We start from the raw sequence: 19,026 nt of genomic DNA, 5'->3' as shown, positions 1-19,026 counted from the left end.
AGGGGCTGGCTACAAAGTCACACGCACACTGCATCACTTCCACTTGTACGGAAGACGTCAACACTACGTATTGCCCGATGAAGGATTTTTTTTAGATTGGTTAATGTGGGCCACGATTTCGACCAACGAACGAATCCCCCTCGGTCTTCGGATGACTGATCGATCGATTTTCTAATCGTGTATTCCCACCTTTACCTGAAAATGAAGCCCTCCAGCGCTGTGCTGCCAAAGCTCCCCTGGGTCCCTGATACATCCATCTTTGCCCGGTCTTCCTCCTAGGTTCTCTGTCTTCAGCCGCTTCAGTGGCCGGGCTGAATGTGCATGGGGGTCACATCGCCACCGCACACAGAGCGGGTCATAACTGTGATGTGAGCTGCGCATGCGTGGCTCAGATCACATTATCGCTGACAGGCAGGGGAGACTTGTGACAGAACCAGGGTCTCTTCTGTTATAAAATCCCTGCCTGTCAGCGAACTTTAAATAAAAAGACTTTACTACCACTTTAAAGTGATAGTAAACTTTTATTATAAGAAGGCTTACCTGTAGGTTCTGTGAATATCTTGTAAGGACTCATGTACACGGGGCATTTGGAAAACGCTTCTGAACGATGGAAACTGACTGCTGGAAAACGTAGGTTAAAAACTGTCAATTTAGCCACGTTTGCATACCGCGTTTATGCGCATTTGCATTTAGAAGTGTTTTTAAAAGATAGTCCTTCCTAAATGCCCTAAAAAATTAACAATTTCAGACATTTGAGAGAAATAGAGAGAGCAGAAGCAGAGAGAGCAGTATGTGTTGAGATGACGTCTTTTCTGGTTGTATTCACTATGGATCCCATCATGAGCATAATGCGGCACGTTCTACCATTTTTTCCTTCACGCAACACCTGGAACTGACTGCGCTGGTGTATCGGGTCCATTTGAATACATGGAAAACACTTTGCATGCATTTCTGATGATGAAAAAAGCTCTGGACAGCATCTGGACATGGAACAGTTAAAAAATGCTTCGCGCAAATGCTTATAAATGCGGTTAACCGCGTTTACACGCATTTACAAGCGTTTGGCGTTTGCAACGCCAGTAAAATCTATTCCTGAGCGCAAGTTTGGTGCGTTCTAAAACGACTGTAAACTCAACTGCCTGTAAAGGACTGTAAACGACGATGTGTACATGGACACATAGGAAAACATTAGGGAGAGTTCAGGGGCTGCTTAAAAAAACGCAGAACAGCTCCTAAACGTGAGTTTATCAGCTGCAGTGTACATGAACCCTTAAACGTGTGCTGTTTGAAAGACATTCACATTAGCTACAGTCGATGATGTCACCAGCGCATGTGCAGTAACACTGAGTGTCCTGAATGCAGAGAGTGCTGTACCGTGATCATGACTCTTGCGCACAAACGCAGATGTGACATCATCACACCCCAGCCATTCAAATAGCTGGAGAGCACAAACTGGGGAGAAAGACCAGGTGAAGATGGAAGTGCCAGCAGTGGTGGCCGATCATCACTAGAGAGCTCTGTCTATTGCTGTGCATACTACCATTATAGAATAAACCTTCAGGGGCGCACTTAAAAAGTGTAAAGGGATACAGGTGTGTTTCTAGGTGGAGCCGTATAGGAGAACACTACTAGTCTCTGGAGAAGCAATCAGTGCTGTAGTCATGCTCATTAATTATGTCAAATGCAAAGTTAATAACCAGATGGGTAGTAAGAGTAGGGAGTGGGTCTTCAGAGAGTTACAATACACAAAAGAGCCATTGACACTTCATACTGTATGCAGTTTTCAGCTTGTGTTACTTTAATAAAGCTCCAGCATTACTGTCATGTCTGCACTTCACCTCCGCAACATCTCCAAGATACGCCCGTTCCTAACCTCGGAAACCACTAAGCAACTTATTCACTCCCTTGTTATATCTCGCCTTGACTATTGTAACTCCCTCCTCATTGGCCTACCTCATCGCAGGCTATCCCCTCTTCAGTCTATCATGAATGCTGCTGCCAGACTCATCCACCTTACTAACCTTTCCATATCTGCCACCCCTCTCTGCCAATCCCTCCACTGGCTTCCCATTGCCCAACGGATAAAATTCAAAACATTAACAATAACGTACAAAGCTATTTATAACTCTGCCCCAAATTACATCACCGATCTTGTCTCCAAATATCACCCTAATCGTACTCTCCATTCCTCCCACAAACTCCTGCTCTCTAGCTCCCTTGTCTCCTCCTCCCATGCTCATCTCCAGGACTTCTCCAGAGCCTCCCCCATCCTCTGGAACTCTCTACCCAAATTTATCAGACTATCGCCTACTTTGCTCACTTTTAGGCGATCTCTGAAAACCTATCTCTTCAGGGAAGCCTATCCTGCCCTCAGCTAATAATGGAATCTTCTACTCTTCCAACCAGTCCATCCCCCACAGTTACTAGCTTTTATACCACCAGCCCCTCCCTCCTAGATTGTAAGCTTCAAGGAGCAGGGCCCTCCTATCCCTCTTTCCCTCTTGTATTGAACTGTATTGTTGCTGTATTGTCTTCCGTTATATTGTAAAATGCTGAGCAAACTGTTAGCACTATATAAATCCTGTATAATAATAATAATGACTTATTTTCTTCTTTGCCTTAGGGCTCATGTACACTGCAGCTGATAAATTCACGTTTAGGAGCTGTTTCAGCAGCCCCTGAACTCTCCCTAATGTTTTCCTATGTGTCCATGTATACATCTTTGTTTACAGTCATTTACAGGCAGTTGAGTTTACAGTCGTTTTTTTGAACGCAACAAACTTGCGTTCAGATGTTGCTTTTATCAGCGTTTCAAAAGCAAAACGCTTGTAAACGCATCTAAACGCGGCAAATCGTGTTTATAAGCGTTTGCGTTTGAATTTTTTTTTTAACTCTTCCAGTTCCCGATGCTGTCCAGAGCCTTTTTTTCATCACGAAAAATGCATGCAAAGAGTTTTTAAGGTACTCAGATGGACAAAACACTGCACACAGGATATTCCTACCAAGCTTGTCAAACATTGTAATGACCAATTCACACCTCAGACCTTTCCCACCCTTGGAAACAAAGGATATAATAATTAGAGATGAGCGAATCGAACCAGGCGAACCGGAATTCGAGTCGAATTTCAGGAAATATTCGATTCGCGGCGAAACCGAAATTTTGCCTACTTCGGGTGCGCGAATCGAACATTTCCCGATCAGCCGGCAAAAGTGTCCCTGCAGTGAGCTCCGCTATTTCTGACAGTTCTCTGACAGAAGGAACACATGTTTAGCGGTTGAAACATTGTATCTATTAGTTTACATTTAGGATACAGATGTTTCAACCACTGTTCATGTGAAGAAGCTGTGAGAGAACTGTCAGAAATAGAGGAACTCTGCACATACACTTTTTGCCGGCTTGGAATTATTCTTCTTTTCATCCTACTTCTTCTTCTTCTTCATCTTCATCCTCAGAAGAAGAGGATGAGGATGAGGATGAAGAAGAAGAAGAAGTAGGATGAAAAGAAGAATAATTCCAAGCCGGCAAAAAGTGTATGTGCAGAGTTCCTCTATTTCTGACAGTTCTCTCACAGCTTCTTCACATGTACAGCGGTTGAAACATCTGTATCCTAAATGGAAACTAATAGATACAATTTGTATCTATTAGTTTCCATTTAGGATACAGATGTTTCAACCGCTGTACATGTGAAGAAGCTGTGAGAGAACTGTCAGAAATAGAGGAACTCTGCACATACACTTTTTGCCGGCTTGGAATTATTCTTCTTTTCATCCTACTTCTTCTTCTTCTTCATCTTCATCCTCAGAAGAAGAGGATGAGGATGAGGATGAAGAAGAAGAAGAAGTAGGATGAAAAGAAGAATAATTCCAAGCCGGCAAAAAGTGTATGTGCAGAGTTCCTCTATTTCTGACAGTTCTCTCACAGCTTCTTCACATGTACAGCGGTTGAAACATCTGTATCCTAAATGGAAACTAATAGATACAATTTGTATCTATTAGTTTCCATTTAGGATACAGATGTTTCAACCGCTGTACATGTGAAGAAGCTGTGAGAGAACTGTCAGAAATAGAGGAACTCTGCACATACACTTTTTGCCGGCTTGGAATTATTCTTCTTTTCATCCTACTTCTTCTTCTTCTTCATCTTCTTCTTCTTCATCCTCATCCTCTTCTTCTGAGGATGAGGATGAGGATGAAGAAGAAAAAGAAGCAGTAGGATGAAAATAAGAATAATTCCAAGCCGGCAAAAAGTGTATGTGCAGAGTTCCTCTATTCTGCAGATACACTTAGAGGAGCTCTGCACATACACTTTTTGCCTGTTTGGAATTAATCTTATTTTCATCCTACTTCTTCTTCTTCTTCTTCTTCTTTATCCTCATCCTCAGAAGAAGAAGAAGAGGATGAAGAAGAAGAAGAAGAAGTAGGATGAAAATAAGAATAATTGCAAGCCGGCAAAAAGTGTATGTGCAGAGTTCCTCTATTCTGCAGATACACTTAGAGGAGCTCTGCAGATACACTTAGAGGAGCTCTGCACATACACTTTTTGCCGGCTTGGAATTAATCTTATTTTCATCCTACTTCTTCTTCTTCTTCTTCATCCTCATCCTCATCCTCAGAAGAAGAAGAAGAGGATGAGGATGAAGAAGAAGAAGAAGAAGAAGTAGGATGAAAATAAGAATAATTCCAAGCCGGCAAAAAGTGTATGTGCAGAGCTCCTCTAAGTGTATCTGCAGAGCTCCTCTAAGTGTATCTGCAGAAAAGAGGAACTCTGCACATACACTTTTTGCCGGAAACCGCTGTATGGAGGGAATGTCCCAGAACTGTCATAAATAGTCTATTTCTGACAGTTCTGGGACATTCACTCCATACAGCTGTTTCAACCGCTGTATGGAGGGAATGTCATAGAACTGTCAGAAATAGACTATTAATGACAGTTCTGGGACTGTCCTTCCATACAGCGGTTGAAACATTGTATCTATTTGTTTCCATAAATGGATCCATTTATGGAAACAAATAGATACAATGTTTCAACCGCTGTATGGAAGGACAGTCCCAGAACTGTCATTAATAGTCTATTTCTGACAGTTCTATGACATTCCCTCCATACAGCGGTTGAAACAGCTGTATGGAGTGAATGTCCCAGAACTGTCAGAAATAGACTATTTATGACAGTTCTGGGACATTCACTCCATACAGCGGTTGAAACATTGTATCTATTTTTTTCCATAAATGACATTCTGCAGATACACTTAGAGGAGCGCTGCAGATACACTTTTTGCCGGCTTGGAATTATTCTTATTTTCATCCTACTTCTTCTTTTTCTTCTTATGAGGATGAGGATGAAGAAGAAGAAGTAGGATGAAAATAAGATTAATTCCAAGCCGGCAAAAAGTGTATCTGCAGCGCTCCTCTAAGTGTATTTGCAGAATGTCATTTATGGAAAAAAATAGATACAATGTTTCAACCGCTGTATGGAAGGACAGTCCCAGAACTGTCATAAATAGTCTATTTCTGACAGTTCTGGGACATTCACTCCATACAGCTGTTTCAACCGCTGTATGGAGGGAATGTCATAGAACTGTCAGAAATAGACTATTAATGACAGTTCTGGGACTGTCCTTCCATACAGCGGTTGAAACATTGTATCTATTTGTTTCCATAAATGGATCCATTTATGGAAACAAATAGATACAATGTTTCAACCGCTGTATGGAAGGACAGTCCCAGAACTGTCATTAATAGTCTATTTCTGACAGTTCTATGACATTCCCTCCATACAGCGGTTGAAACAGCTGTATGGAGTGAATGTCCCAGAACTGTCAGAAATAGACTATTTATGACAGTTCTGGGACTGTCCTTCCATACAGCGGTTGAAACATTGTATCTATTTTTTTCCATAAATGACATTCTGCAAATACACTTGCAAATAAACTTCCACATTTATGGAAAAAAATAGATACAATGTTTCAACCGCTGTATGGAGTGAATGTCCCAGAACTGTCATAAATAGTCTATTTCTGACAGTTCTGGGACATTCACTCCATACAGCTGTTTCAACCGCTGTATGGAGGGAATGTCATAGAACTGTCAGAAATAGACTATTAATGACAGTTCTGGGACTGTCCTTCCATACAGCGGTTGAAACATTGTATCTATTTGTTTCCATAAATGGATCCATTTATGGAAACAAATAGATACAATGTTTCAACCGCTGTATGGAAGGACAGTCCCAGAACTGTCATTAATAGTCTATTTCTGACAGTTCTATGACATTCCCTCCATACAGCGGTTGAAACAGCTGTATGGAGTGAATGTCCCAGAACTGTCAGAAATAGACTATTTATGACAGTTCTGGGACTGTCCTTCCATACAGCGGTTGAAACATTGTATCTATTTTTTTCCATAAATGACATTCTGCAGATACACTTAGAGGAGCGCTGCAGATACACTTTTTGCCGGCTTGGAATTATTCTTATTTTCATCCTACTTCTTCTTTTTCTTCTTATGAGGATGAGGATGAAGAAGAAGAAGTAGGATGAAAATAAGATTAATTCCAAGCCGGCAAAAAGTGTATCTGCAGCGCTCCTCTAAGTGTATTTGCAGAATGTCATTTATGGAAAAAAATAGATACAATGTTTCAACCGCTGTATGGAAGGACAGTCCCAGAACTGTCATTAATAGTCTATTTCTGACAGTTCCATGACATTCCCTCCATACAGCGGTTGAAACAGCTGTATGGAGTGAATGTCCCAGAACTGTCAGAAATAGACAGAAACTGTCACAGAACTGTCCTTCTTCTCATCCTTCTCCTTCTTCTCATCCTTCTTCTCATCCTTCTTCTCATCCTTCTTCTCATCCTTCTCCTTCTTCTCATCCTTCTCCTTCTTCTCATCCTTCTCCTTCTCCTTCTTCTCATCCTTCTCCTTCTTCTCATCCTTCTTCTCATCCTTCTCCTTCTTCTCATCCTTCTCCTTCTTCTCATCCTTCTCCTTCTCCTTCTTCTCATCCTTCTCCTTCTCCTTCTTCTCATCCTTCTCCTTCTCCTTCTTCTCATCCTTCTCCTTCTCCATCTTCTCATCCTTCTCCTTCTCCTTCTTCTCATCCTTATCCTTCTCCTTCTTCTCATCCTTCTCCTTCTCCATCTTCTCATCCTTCTCCTTCTCCATCTTCTCATCCTTCTCCTTTTCCTTCTTCTCATCCTTCTCCTTCTGCTTCTCCTTCTCCTTCTTCTCATCCTTCTCCTTCTTCTCATCCTTCTCATCCTTCTCCTTCTTCTCATCCTTCTCCTTCTTCTCATCCTTCTCCTTCTTCTCATCCTTCTCCTTCTTCTCATCCTTCTCCTTCTCCTCATCCTACTCCTTCTTCTCATCCTTCTCCTTCTCCTTCTTCTCATCCTTCTCCTTCTTCTCATCCTTCTCCTTCTCCATCTTCTCATCCTTCTTCTCCTTCTTCTCATCCTTCTCCTTCTTCTCATCCTTCTCCTTCTTCTCATCCTTCTCCTTCTTCTCATCCTTCTCCTTCTTCTCATCCTTCTCCTTCTTCTCATCCTTCTCCTTCTTCTCATCCTTCTCCTTCTCCTCATCCTTCTCCTTCTCCTTCTTCTCATCCTTCTCCTTCTCCTTCTTCTCATCCTTCTCCTTCTTCTCATCCTTCTCCTTCTCCTTCTCCTTCTTCTCATCCTTCTCCTTCTCCTTCTTCTCATCCTTCTCCTTCTCCTTCTTCTCATCCTTCTCCTTCTTCTCATCCTTCTCCTTCTTCTCATCCTTCTCCTTCTCCTTCTTCTCATCCTTCTCCTTCTTCTCATCCTTCTCCTTCTTCTCATCCTTCTCCTTCTTCTTCTCATCCTTCTCCTTCTTCTCATCCTTCTCCTTCTTCTCATCCTTCTTCTCATCCTTCTCCTTCTTCTCATCCTTCTCCTTCTCCTTCTTCTCATCCTTCTCCTTCTCCTTCTTCTCATCCTTCTCCTTCTTCTCATCCTTCTCCTTCTTCTCATCCTTCTTCTCATCCTTCTCCTTCTTCTCATCCTTCTCCTTCTTCTCATCCTTCTCCTTCTCCTTCTCATCCTTCTCTTTCTTCTCATCCTTCTCCTTCTTCTCATCCTTCTCCTTCTCCTTCGTCTCATCCTTCTTCTCCTCATCCTTCTCCTTCTTCTCATCCTTCTCCTTCTCCTTCTTCTCATCCTTCTCCTTCTCCTTCTTCTCATCCTTCTCCTTCTCCTTCTTCTCATCCTTCTCCTTCTTCTCATCCTTCTCCTTCTCCTTCTCCTTCTCTTTCCTCATCTCCAAGGGCATTTAAATTAAAGGTACAGTGTTCTGCACTAATTTAAAGGCTCTCTGAAGCCTAGAAACCCTTTTTATAAGTCATCTTCGTAGCGAAGAAATTCGCATCGAATCGAATTTCACACTGGAATTCGCCGAATCAGCCGAATCGAATTTTTGAGAAATTCGCTCATCTCTAATAATAATAATAACCATTCACACCTCAAATTCCTCATGAAGACCCCCTGCTATGTGACCTTAATGACTCAGTCCACCAGACACCTTTCCCACCCTTGGAAACAAAAGAAATGTTAATGAGCAACTCACGCCGAATTATCTCAACACATACTGCTGTCTCTGCTTCTACTGTATGTATTTCTCTGAAACAGTCTGAAATAGTTAATAATTTACCACTTTTCAGTGCATTCTGGGAATTTGTGAGGTTCTCCTGTGCTTATCTTTAAAAAACGCTTCTAAACGCAAACACGCATATACGCACATAAATGCGGTATGCAAACGCGGCTAAACAGACGTTTTTTAACCTACGTTTTCCAGCAGTCAGTTTCCATCATTCAGAAACATCCCGTGTACATAGGGCCTTAGAATCGAAACCAAAACTACGGTGATAGCTGCAATCTTCTGGACCAGTTGAGGTTCTATGCAAGCGGCTTCTCCTTCGCACACTGAACACAGGGATTGTTCAGAACCACCACCATTCATGGAATGCCTTGTATTTTTTCCAAGGAATACAAGGCATTCTCTGATTGGATGAGGTGGGGGGGGGGGATGATGTCATGATATCCACCTTGTCTAATCAGAGAATGCCATGCATTTATTAAAAAAAAATACAAGGTGTTCTATGAATGATGGCAGTGCTGAACACACCACCCCCTGTGTCCAATGTGCAGTGTAGCGGGTGCTGGCAAAGAACCTGAAGATCTTGACTATCGCTGTAGTAGCACCAACTACTATAGTGATTGTCAGAATTCCTAGAAGTGCATCAGGGATAATAAATTCATAATTATATTGTGCCAGGCTGGACCATTATCAATATACTAAACAAATAGTTACCACTTTAAAAGCTGAATTATAATGATTAACCGCCGAAAAAAATTCTAAAAAATCTTCTCCCTTCAAGTTAAGAATATATTGTGCTAGCATGGATTACCAGCACATTATGAAAGACTTCCCTGAAAACAAAGCCCTCCAGCGGAGTGGTGTCATGGCTTCCTGAAGCTTCCATCTTCACCGATCCTCCGTCTGGGTGTTTCGGCCGCGGCACAGCTCTGGAAATGGACAGCACACCATCCATTGAGAGCGTGGTGCGCATGCGCCGGTGACATAATCGGCACTACTACAGTAAATATCTCCTAAACGGTGCACATTTAGGAGATATTTACAGTACCAGCAGGTAAGCCTACTAAAGGTAAGCCTATTAAAGACTTACCTGTAGGTAAAAGTTACCAAAGTGGGTTTACTTCCACCTTAAGGGTAGGTTCACATTTTTATTAAAGAATGAAAAAGTGAACCACCCCCAAACATCCTGGGCACCCCTCTGAAATCCGCTGCACATATTAGTCATGATGCTCCATGCCCCTGGTGTAGCAATGTGAGGGAAAATGGAGCAGCCATTTTATATATCAAACATTTCGTTTTGATTAAGTTAATATACAGTTGTGTTCAAAATAATAGCAGTGTGTTTAAAAAAGTTAATAAAGTTCAAAATCCTTCTAATAGCTTTTATTTCCATACACACAAATGCATTGGGAACATGACACATTCTATTCCAAATCAAAACATGAAGAAAAATACATCAAATTTGTGTTGTTCCTCTAAAAAAATTGAAGAAAAGTGAATATTAGACTGTTCAAAAAAATAGCAGTGTTTGAATTCTTCTTTACAAACTCAAACATTCACTATATAAACTGAAAAATGTTTGAAGATTTTGCTTTCCTTTGAATCACTTAATGAATATTTAGTTGTATAAGCACTGTTTCTGAGAACTGCTGTACATCTGTGTTGCATGGAGTCAACCAACTTCTGGCCCCTGTGAACAGGTATTCCAGCCCAGGATGATTGGACTACATTCCACAGTTCTTCTCTATTTCTTGGTTTTGCCTCAGAAACTGCATTTTTGATGTCACCCCACAAGTTTTCTCTTGGATTAAGATCCGGGGATTGGGCTGGCCACTCCATAACGTCAATCTTGTTGGTCTGGAACCAAGATGTTGCACGTTTACTGGTGTGTTTGGGGTCGTTGTCTTGTTGGAACACCCATTTCAAGGGCATTTCCTCTTCAGCATAAGGCAGCATGACCTCTTCAAGTATTCTGATGTATTCAAACTGATCCATGATCCCTGGTATGCAATAAATAGGCCCAACACCGTAGTATGAGAAACATCCCCATATCATGATGTTTGCACCACCATGCTTCACTGTCTTCACAGTGTACTGTGGCTTGAATTCAGTGTTTGGGGGTCGTCTGACAAACTGTCTCCGGCCACTAGACCCAAAAAGAACAATCTTACTTTCATCAGTCCACAAAATGTTGCGCCATTTCTCTTTAGGCCAGTCAATGTGCTCTTTGGCAAATTGTAACCTCTTCAGCACATGTCTTGTTTCCAACAGTGGGACTTTGCGGGGGCTTCTTGCAGATAGCTTGGCTTCACATAGGCGTCTTCTAATTGTAACAGTACTCACAGGTAACTTTAGACCTTCTTTGATCTTCCTGGAGCTGATTGTTGGCTGAGTCCTTGCCATTTTGGCTATTATTCTATCCATTTGAATGGTAGTTTTTCGCTTTCTTCCACGTCTTTCAGGTTTTGGTTGCCATTTTAAAGCATTTGCGATCATTTTAGCTGAGCAGCCCATCATTTTCTGCACTTCTTTATATGTTTTCCCCTCTCCAATCAACTTTTTAATCAAGGTTCGCTGTTCTTCTGAACAATGTCTGAAACTACCCATTTTCCTCAGAATTTCAGAGAGAAATGCACTGTAACCAGCATGTACAACATTTGCTGCCTTCCTTCCTTAAATAAGGGCAATAATTGCCACCTGTTTTTCAAAGAATGAATGACCTCACTAATAGAACGCCACACTGCTATTATTTTGAACATGCCCCTTTCAATTAGTGATTCAATTACACAGAATCAGCAGCATGCATGTCATGACTGTTGGGTCTGTTGGATTTCTATTACTCTACTACACCTGCTAGTAAATTATTTGCCATGTAGAAATATCATTTCTACCAAAAACAGTGATTGTTCAGGTTAGTGATGTCTGACTGCTATTATTTTGAACACAACTGTATATTGAATGTATATTTTGTTATAGAAGTCTTATTGTGTAACATCTGTATTTCTTCTGTTAGAATGCTATTCACACCTCCAGCTGGGAAGATTGCTATCTAGAGAAGCAATGGGAAGTAACATTCTTGTGTGAATGTGCATTTACATTTCAAAGAACTCCACCAAAGACACAGATGGAACTTCAAAGCAGTCAGATAGCTAAATTTCCACCCATCTTAGGACATATAAATTGTATTAGTTTTCCAAGACAGTTAGGGCATTACTTTGAATCCACATTATGTATTTGTTCTGCTCTCCCTGCATGGAGGTCTACGTACATGCTTGTATAATAAACACATATACTTTTCAATCTGACTTCAGCAGTCAAAATGTTACTGAAACCCATGAGTTTTGGGTTGTCCCAATAGCAGTCCGTACACTGCAATACACAGCCCCAGAGTGAGTATCCATCATAATGCTCGCAATGGCAAGCTCTCATTGGTCAGTGTAGCTGTATGACTGTGTTGACCAATGAGAAGTGCATCGGAGGCTTCTTCAAATATGATGTTCTCAAAGACAGAAGGGTGTCTCCTTGAACAGTATGGTCATGTGGTGTACGGACTGCTACTGGGGCACCACAGGTGCTATGTGCAGTGGGATCCGGAGGGTCGGCCAGGAAATTTGAAGTTAGGGCATTACTTTAAATCCACACTACGTATTTGTTCTGCTCTCCCTGCATGGAGGTCTACCTACATCCTTGAACAGTATGGTCATGTGGTGTACGGACTGCTACTGGGGCATCACAGGTGCTATCTGCAGTGGGATCCAGAGGGTTGGCCAGGAAATTAGAAGTTAGGGCATTATTTTGAATCCACACTACGTATTTGTTCTGCTCTCCCTGCATGGAAGTCTACCTACATGTTTGTATAATAAACACATATACTTTTCAATCTGGCTTCAGCAGTCAAAAATGTTACTGAAACCCATGAGTTTTGGGTTTCCCCAACAGCAGTCCGTACTCTGCAATACACAGCCCCAGAGTGAGTATCTATCATAATGCTGTGTTGACCAATGAGAAGTACATCGGAGGCTTCTTCAAATATGGTGTAATCAAAGACAGAAGGGCGTCTCCTTGAACAGTATGGTCATGTGGAGTATGGACTGCTACTGGGGCATCACAGGTGCTAGGTGCAGTGGGATCTGGAGCGTTGGCCAGGAAATTTGACGTTAGTTCACCTTCTCATTTTTCATGTTCATTTTTCAATTCACATCTAACTCTCCATGACAATATTTGTGATTTTTATCTTAAAAGGTTCACTATTCGACACAATATTCTTGTACTCTATACAGTATATCTTTTTGCTAAAACCTCTCATTTTGGAAGGAAAAGTAACTGTTGTATTGCTGTGCCTTGTTCGGGTTTAATTTAAACCTATTGTAACAGAAAAGGGCTCACTACTCATAGGACATACCACATCCAATGCGGACAACAGTTCTGCCTGATCTCTGGGAAAGGTATTGGATTTTTCTAGGCGTAGAATGAGGTCATGTTTTCGGTACGGTTTCAAGGCTAGCAGTTGGATAAGCCACTCCTGCAGAGGTCTTCGTTCACCATTAACCCGATTGCACTTTTTGGCCGCTGGTGTTAGAAATACAGGTGGACGGTAACTAGATGGAGAACCATCTGTATTGGACTCCACGCTCATTTTGCTTGGGATCTTGACACATTTACCTGGAAAAAACAACATAGCATTAATAAAGAGTACATAGAACTGGGGCAATACCATTACAAGTTGTGATAGATAGGTGGTGGTGTCTATGATGATGCAGGTCTAGGCTGGCTGCATACTATGCAATTTGATTGTACAATTTCTGCACAATTTTCTTTAGATTTACCAAAATCTATGTAACATGAAGACACACCTAACATAATCCATTTAATTTATTAACCCATTTGTAACCAGTCAGGCAGCCCATTGCACTTAAAGGGTTAGTTCATCTTTATTAAAAAAAAAATACCCTATGCAGTTCCTAGGTAGCATGACATAACCCTAAACCAGCGTTTCTCAACCAGGGTTCTGTGGAATCCTAGGGTTCCTCCAGAGGTTGCCAGGGGTTCCGTGAGCAATGAGCAATTTTTACCTCTCAGTTCCCACTGATACCATTGATCTTTTTAGCAATCTGTAAGAAGGTAATTCTTCCCAATGACCACAAGTGTAAGGAGCATTCTTACCTCTGACTATCACACTAATGTATCATGAACTGTAGATAAAGTCATTGTTAGCAGGGGTTCCCCGAGGCAGGAAAGTTTAGTCAAGGGTTCCTCTGCCTTGAAGAGGTTGAGAAAGGCTGCTCTAAACCATAAAGTGCTGTCCTTTCCTGGCTTGGGAGTAGGACAGTGCTTGATCCAGGACCACTAGTGGACGCTCGTTGTAGCAGCTGCCTTTTTGGAAAGAAGATAGGATGGAGCTTGGAAAACTGTTGGGAGGTTTTGGGGGCACGCTACACTCACTGCAGAAATGGCCTACTGATATAGGAAGAGCATTAAAGCATATTTTTTAGCTGATTAGTTTAGTTATGTAATAGCATTTAGAGACTATATAGGGTATTTTTTAAAGTGAACTTCACTGAATCTGAGCACCACAAACCAAAAACGCTGTTTAATTCATTTTTAATATTCAAAGCAAACTCAACCATCCATCCGTGTCTCCTTGATTTATTCTGCTGAGAAATCACATTGACAAGCACCCCCCCCCCCCCACCTAGCATTTTTAGCTGTGGCCATCTTGAGTAAGGGCAGAAGAATCACGTAGCATTTACTTTCTGGAATCCATCTGCCCTTAGCTCAGACATGCATGCAGGAGGCTGTGCTTAGATAAGAAAACTCCTCCTCCCCTCCTGAAGACTCCCTAGATGTATGAGATCATTTACCTAGGCATGGAAAGCAGGAAGTAACTGAAGAAATGAAAAAAAGAAAAAAAAGTTTACAACTTATAAATATGATATGCTTTTCTATCTATTTACTAATGCTAGCAACATAAGGATTAAATATAGTCAATGTTGACTGAGAGGGTGAACTAACCCTTTAACAGTTGTGGGTAGATTTAAAGGAAATTGTACAATCAGATTGTAGAGTGCATGGCCAACTTTAGACATGCATCTAACAATATACAGTAATCTAGATATCATCCATATGTAAGGTATTTACTAAACCAGAGCTAAATTCTCTCAATCAGCATTAACTATGTTGTAATGCGTATGCTGCTAGGGTTGGTCAGTAGGAAGATATATTATATTTATTTGTTTTAAACTTTTTTTTTTACATTTCTTCAGTTGCTTCCTGGTTTCTGAGCTAGGCCAGAATGATGTCATACATCCCAGGAGTCTTCCTAGGACTTTTAAAGCATGGAGACATGGATGGATGGGAGAGTTTTCTCTGAATATTAAAAATGAATTAAATATCATTTTCAGTTTGTAGTGCTCAGATTCAGTTTAGTTCCACTTTAGGTTATGCACTTGGGGGCTAAGAATATGCATGCATCATACATACTAGGGGGGTACAACTGGGGAATCAATGGTGGGGAAGGATCTGGGGGTTCTGGTAGATCACAAGCTTAATAATGGCATGCAATGCCAAGCTGCGGTTTCTAAAGCGAGCAAAATCCTCTCTTGTATTAAAAGAGGTATAGACTCCAGAGAGAGATATCATATTACCCCGGTACAAATCATTAGTAACACCTCATCTGGAATATGCAGTTCAGTTTTGGGCACCAATTCACAAAAAGAACATTGGGGAACTGGAGAAAGTACAGAGAAGGGAAACCAAACTGATACGAGGCATGGAGGAGCTCAGCTATGAGGAAAGATTAGAGGAACTAAATATATTCTCTTTTGAGAAGAGGAGATTAAGGGGGGATATGATCAACATGTATAAATACATCAGTGGTTCATATAGTGAACTTGGTGTAGAGTTAGTCACCCTGAGGTCATCACAGAGGACAAGGGGGCACTCTTTACGTCTGGAGGAAAAGAAATTTAATCTCCAAACACGGAAAGGTTTCTTCACAGTGAGAGCTGTGAAAATATGGAATAGACTCCCTCAAGAGTTGGTTCTGGCCAGCTCAGTGGATTGCTTTAAAAAAGTCCTGGATTCTTTCTTGGATACATAGAATATAACTGGATACTAACATTTATAGGTAAAGTTGATCCAGGGAATATCCGATTGCCTCTCATGGAATCACTGAGGAATTTTTTTCCCTGCAGGAGAAAATTGGATCATGCTTTGCTGGTTTTTTGCCTTCCTCTGGATCAGCTGTGGGTATAGGATTATAACTTTTTTTTTTTTTTTTTTTTAATGGTTAAACTGGATGGACTTTTGTCTTTTTTCAGCCAGACTAACTATGTAACTACCGTGTTTCCCCGAAAATAAGACACTGTCTTATATTTTTTTTGGCTCAGAAAAACACACTAGGTCTTATTTTTGGGGTAGGTCTTATTTTTTAAATGTCCAGGTGTGAACAGGAGGTGCAGAGGTGAGATGCAGGCAGTTGTGGATGAGGGTTACTATAGAGAGGGCCAGCTGAAGACAGTTGTGAGCTGCAGTCAGGTGTTGCAGGGGTGACTTGACAGGGGAGTTTCTCTATAGTAACTCCCGTTTCGGGTCCTATCTTCCCACACAGTGCACCAAGCGTACTAACTCACCGCTCCGCCTCTTCCCCACTGGCCGGTGATCACCCCTGGGGCATCGGCTTCCATGCATTAGACTGCAAGAGGAGATGCCCCACCCCTAAACACACTGCATACTGCACCCGCAGATATCTGTTTTTCCCTGTCCCAGAGTGAGTACAGAGGTAGGGTGTTCTGTGGGAGCGGATGGTGCTGTCACTTCAGCCACGCTTCTGTGTTTATAAGAGACAGTAGATATGGGTGTGCGCAAGGTCAGTGCCGGAGGTGGTGGAATGGCGTTCCACCACGTTCCGGCTGAAAAAAAGCCCTGATCACAACTAGGGCTTATTTTCGGGGTAGGTCTTATATATTAGCAATTCCCAAAAATAGCACTAGGTCTTATTTTTGGGGTAGGTCTTATTTTAGGGGAAACAGGGTATGTAAGATGAGGTCACAGATACAGATATTTACAGGTATCTACAGTTGTCTAGAAATCACTGCATAGTACAAAATAGAACTAGTTTCTTTACTTTACAAGGATTGAGAGCGCTCAAATCTCCCCCACCCCAAATTAATCAGGACAGGACACCAGTGTACAGCCAGGCTCCTGAAAGCCGCACAGCAATGCAATCAGTAGACAAATGTTGGCACATAGTAACTTAATCTGCATTATTGTTTTATTGCGATGTGGCATTTCGGGTGGTAAGGTATTGCTCATGAGAAGCCGAAACGCGTTAGTTACTGTCATGTTTGGATTGTCAGGCCTGTTGCAACAAAATAATAATCAAGTTTCAGTTGCCAGTCAGTATTTTTCTACTAGTTTCTTTACTTGTCCGATGACCAAAATCAAAATGTGAACATTTCCCACAGCACCCAATAGATATATAAAGAGAACAGAACAGGATAAATATTCTGTTTACAAAAAAGATTACATTGCTCTCTGTATTTGGCAGAAGGGTGTTGTGTCTTCCCTGGCCATCAAATGATACAACCATAAGGTTCCATTCACACTAGGGTTTTTCAAATCACGGGTGGAATTGCCACGAATCTGCACATGATTTGAAAATGTGCTGTAAAATAATGAAAATTCACAATCACATATTCAGCATGTTGATACTCATACGGCTGAAACCCCCTATAAGGCTCCATTCACACTAGAGTTTTTCAAATCGCAGGCAGGATTTCTGTGATTATGCCTGCGACTTGAAAATGCGCTGTAAAAGTGTGAAAACATGCAATCACGTGTTCAGGCACCTGAAAATGCAGGGCGCTTTTGCCGCAATCGTGGCATGTTTTTCCACGCAGCAAATGCGCAAACAAAATTGTGGGACGTATGATGCCCATAACAGTTTACGGAACCTTTTTTGGAATTTGCCTGTCCTGGCATTTTGTTTGCGTGACCGCAGCGCATTTGCTGTGCGGAAAGACTCGCCACGATCACATCAAAAATGCCCTGCGTTTTCAGATGCCATTAACATGAATGCACATTTTCACACTTTTACAGTATGTTTTTAAATCGCAGGCAGAATTGCAGCGATTCCCGTGATTTGAAAAACCCTAGTGTGAATGGAGCCTTACAGGGGTTTTCAGCCGTATGCGTATCAAACAATAACAAGCCTTATTTACCAAAGTGTTACCAAACGTCAATCAAATTCAAATCTGCACAGGGACAGGCAGATAATGAAAGTCTATATAAAAACCCCAGCGCACAGGATCACCCCTTACAAAACAATAATGAACCAAGGTTGTGAATTGCTGCTGCACACAGGTCAAACAAACCAAAACAGAAAAAAACAATAATCAGAGCAGATCACCACCTCAATAAAATATACATATACACAAGTAATTGTGGCACAAAAAAAAAATATATTATTAAATCAATATGTGAATATTCCAAAACAATTAAATAATTACTGTGTTGCCCATAATAAAGTGTCCAAAAATATATGTAAAGTCCAAATAAAAAAATATATAAAATCTTTACTCCCCAGTGCCAGAAAAAATATTTCCACCATCCACCAGTGAAAAACCAACATCTACCGCACTCACCAGATGTTGGTGAGTGTTGCACCTTTTAGGATTATTTTGGGCTCCTAGACCCCCTTTAAGACTTCCAGGATTCCTTTCCACCACAAAGTATAGGATATTCCTCCACTCACTCCTGCCTTTTCCTCTCTCCAGCTCCCCAGCAGTGCAGGGAAAAGAAATACCAATAGTGTAATACTGCTAATAAACTGTGTTATACCAAAAACTGTTTATCAGACCACTCACATTTCTCATGATCATAAACAGCTTTTATTGCTTTTTGAGCTCCCACAGAATCACAGGTTCCACATTTGTTTAAAGCCGAGACCTCACAGCCTGATCCAACAGCAGGATGACAGGATACAGGATACACCATTTAACAATGAACCAAGATGGCTGCTTGGAACGCACCGCTCAGCATGACGGAAATGACGCGGGACGTACGAACAGCCAACCAGAAGTGCGTTGACGCGTTTCGCCCCACCCACAGAGCGTTCTCAAGATAATGAAAGTCTGATTTTATCTGGTGAGAATTGGAGATAGAAGCCACACCAAAATGTAATCACCTAGACACAGATTTATTCCAAGGTAAGATGATATAAAATGTGTCACATAGCCAAAGCGTTTCAGGGCTCAACACTCCCCCTTCATCAGGGCTAAAGTACAAACAGCATAAAATAAACCATTTAATATACAATGAGAATCTAAAAATACGAACATCTACCACTCAACATACTGCACTTACATTTATACAAAGCATGCAACCCACAATTATGATTATGGCCTCTACTGTA

At 41.4% G+C, this 19,026-nt stretch overlaps 1 protein-coding gene across 3 annotated transcripts in view; it reads right to left on the bottom strand.

Moving 5' to 3' along the window:
• LOC149452448 (RNA polymerase II elongation factor ELL-like) overlaps positions 1 to 19,026 on the bottom strand; it is a 227,367-nt gene that overhangs the window by 90,954 nt on the left and 117,387 nt on the right. For all 3 annotated transcript variants that reach the window (XM_089689392.1, XM_089689390.1, XM_089689391.1), the window contains exon 5: positions 13,015 to 13,274. In XM_089689392.1, coding sequence (XP_089545518.1) covers positions 13,015 to 13,274 — 260 coding nt within the window. The remainder of the gene's footprint in view (positions 1 to 13,014; positions 13,275 to 19,026) is intronic.

This window comes from Staurois parvus, unplaced genomic scaffold (genome assembly GCF_062004578.1).
Source record: "Staurois parvus isolate SC_StPar_1 unplaced genomic scaffold, SC_StPar_1.0 ptg000472l, whole genome shotgun sequence".
Lineage (NCBI taxonomy): Eukaryota > Metazoa > Chordata > Amphibia > Anura > Ranidae > Staurois > Staurois parvus.
Note: the sequence above shows the minus strand (reverse complement) of the source record. Positions and strands in the feature narration are given on the sequence as shown.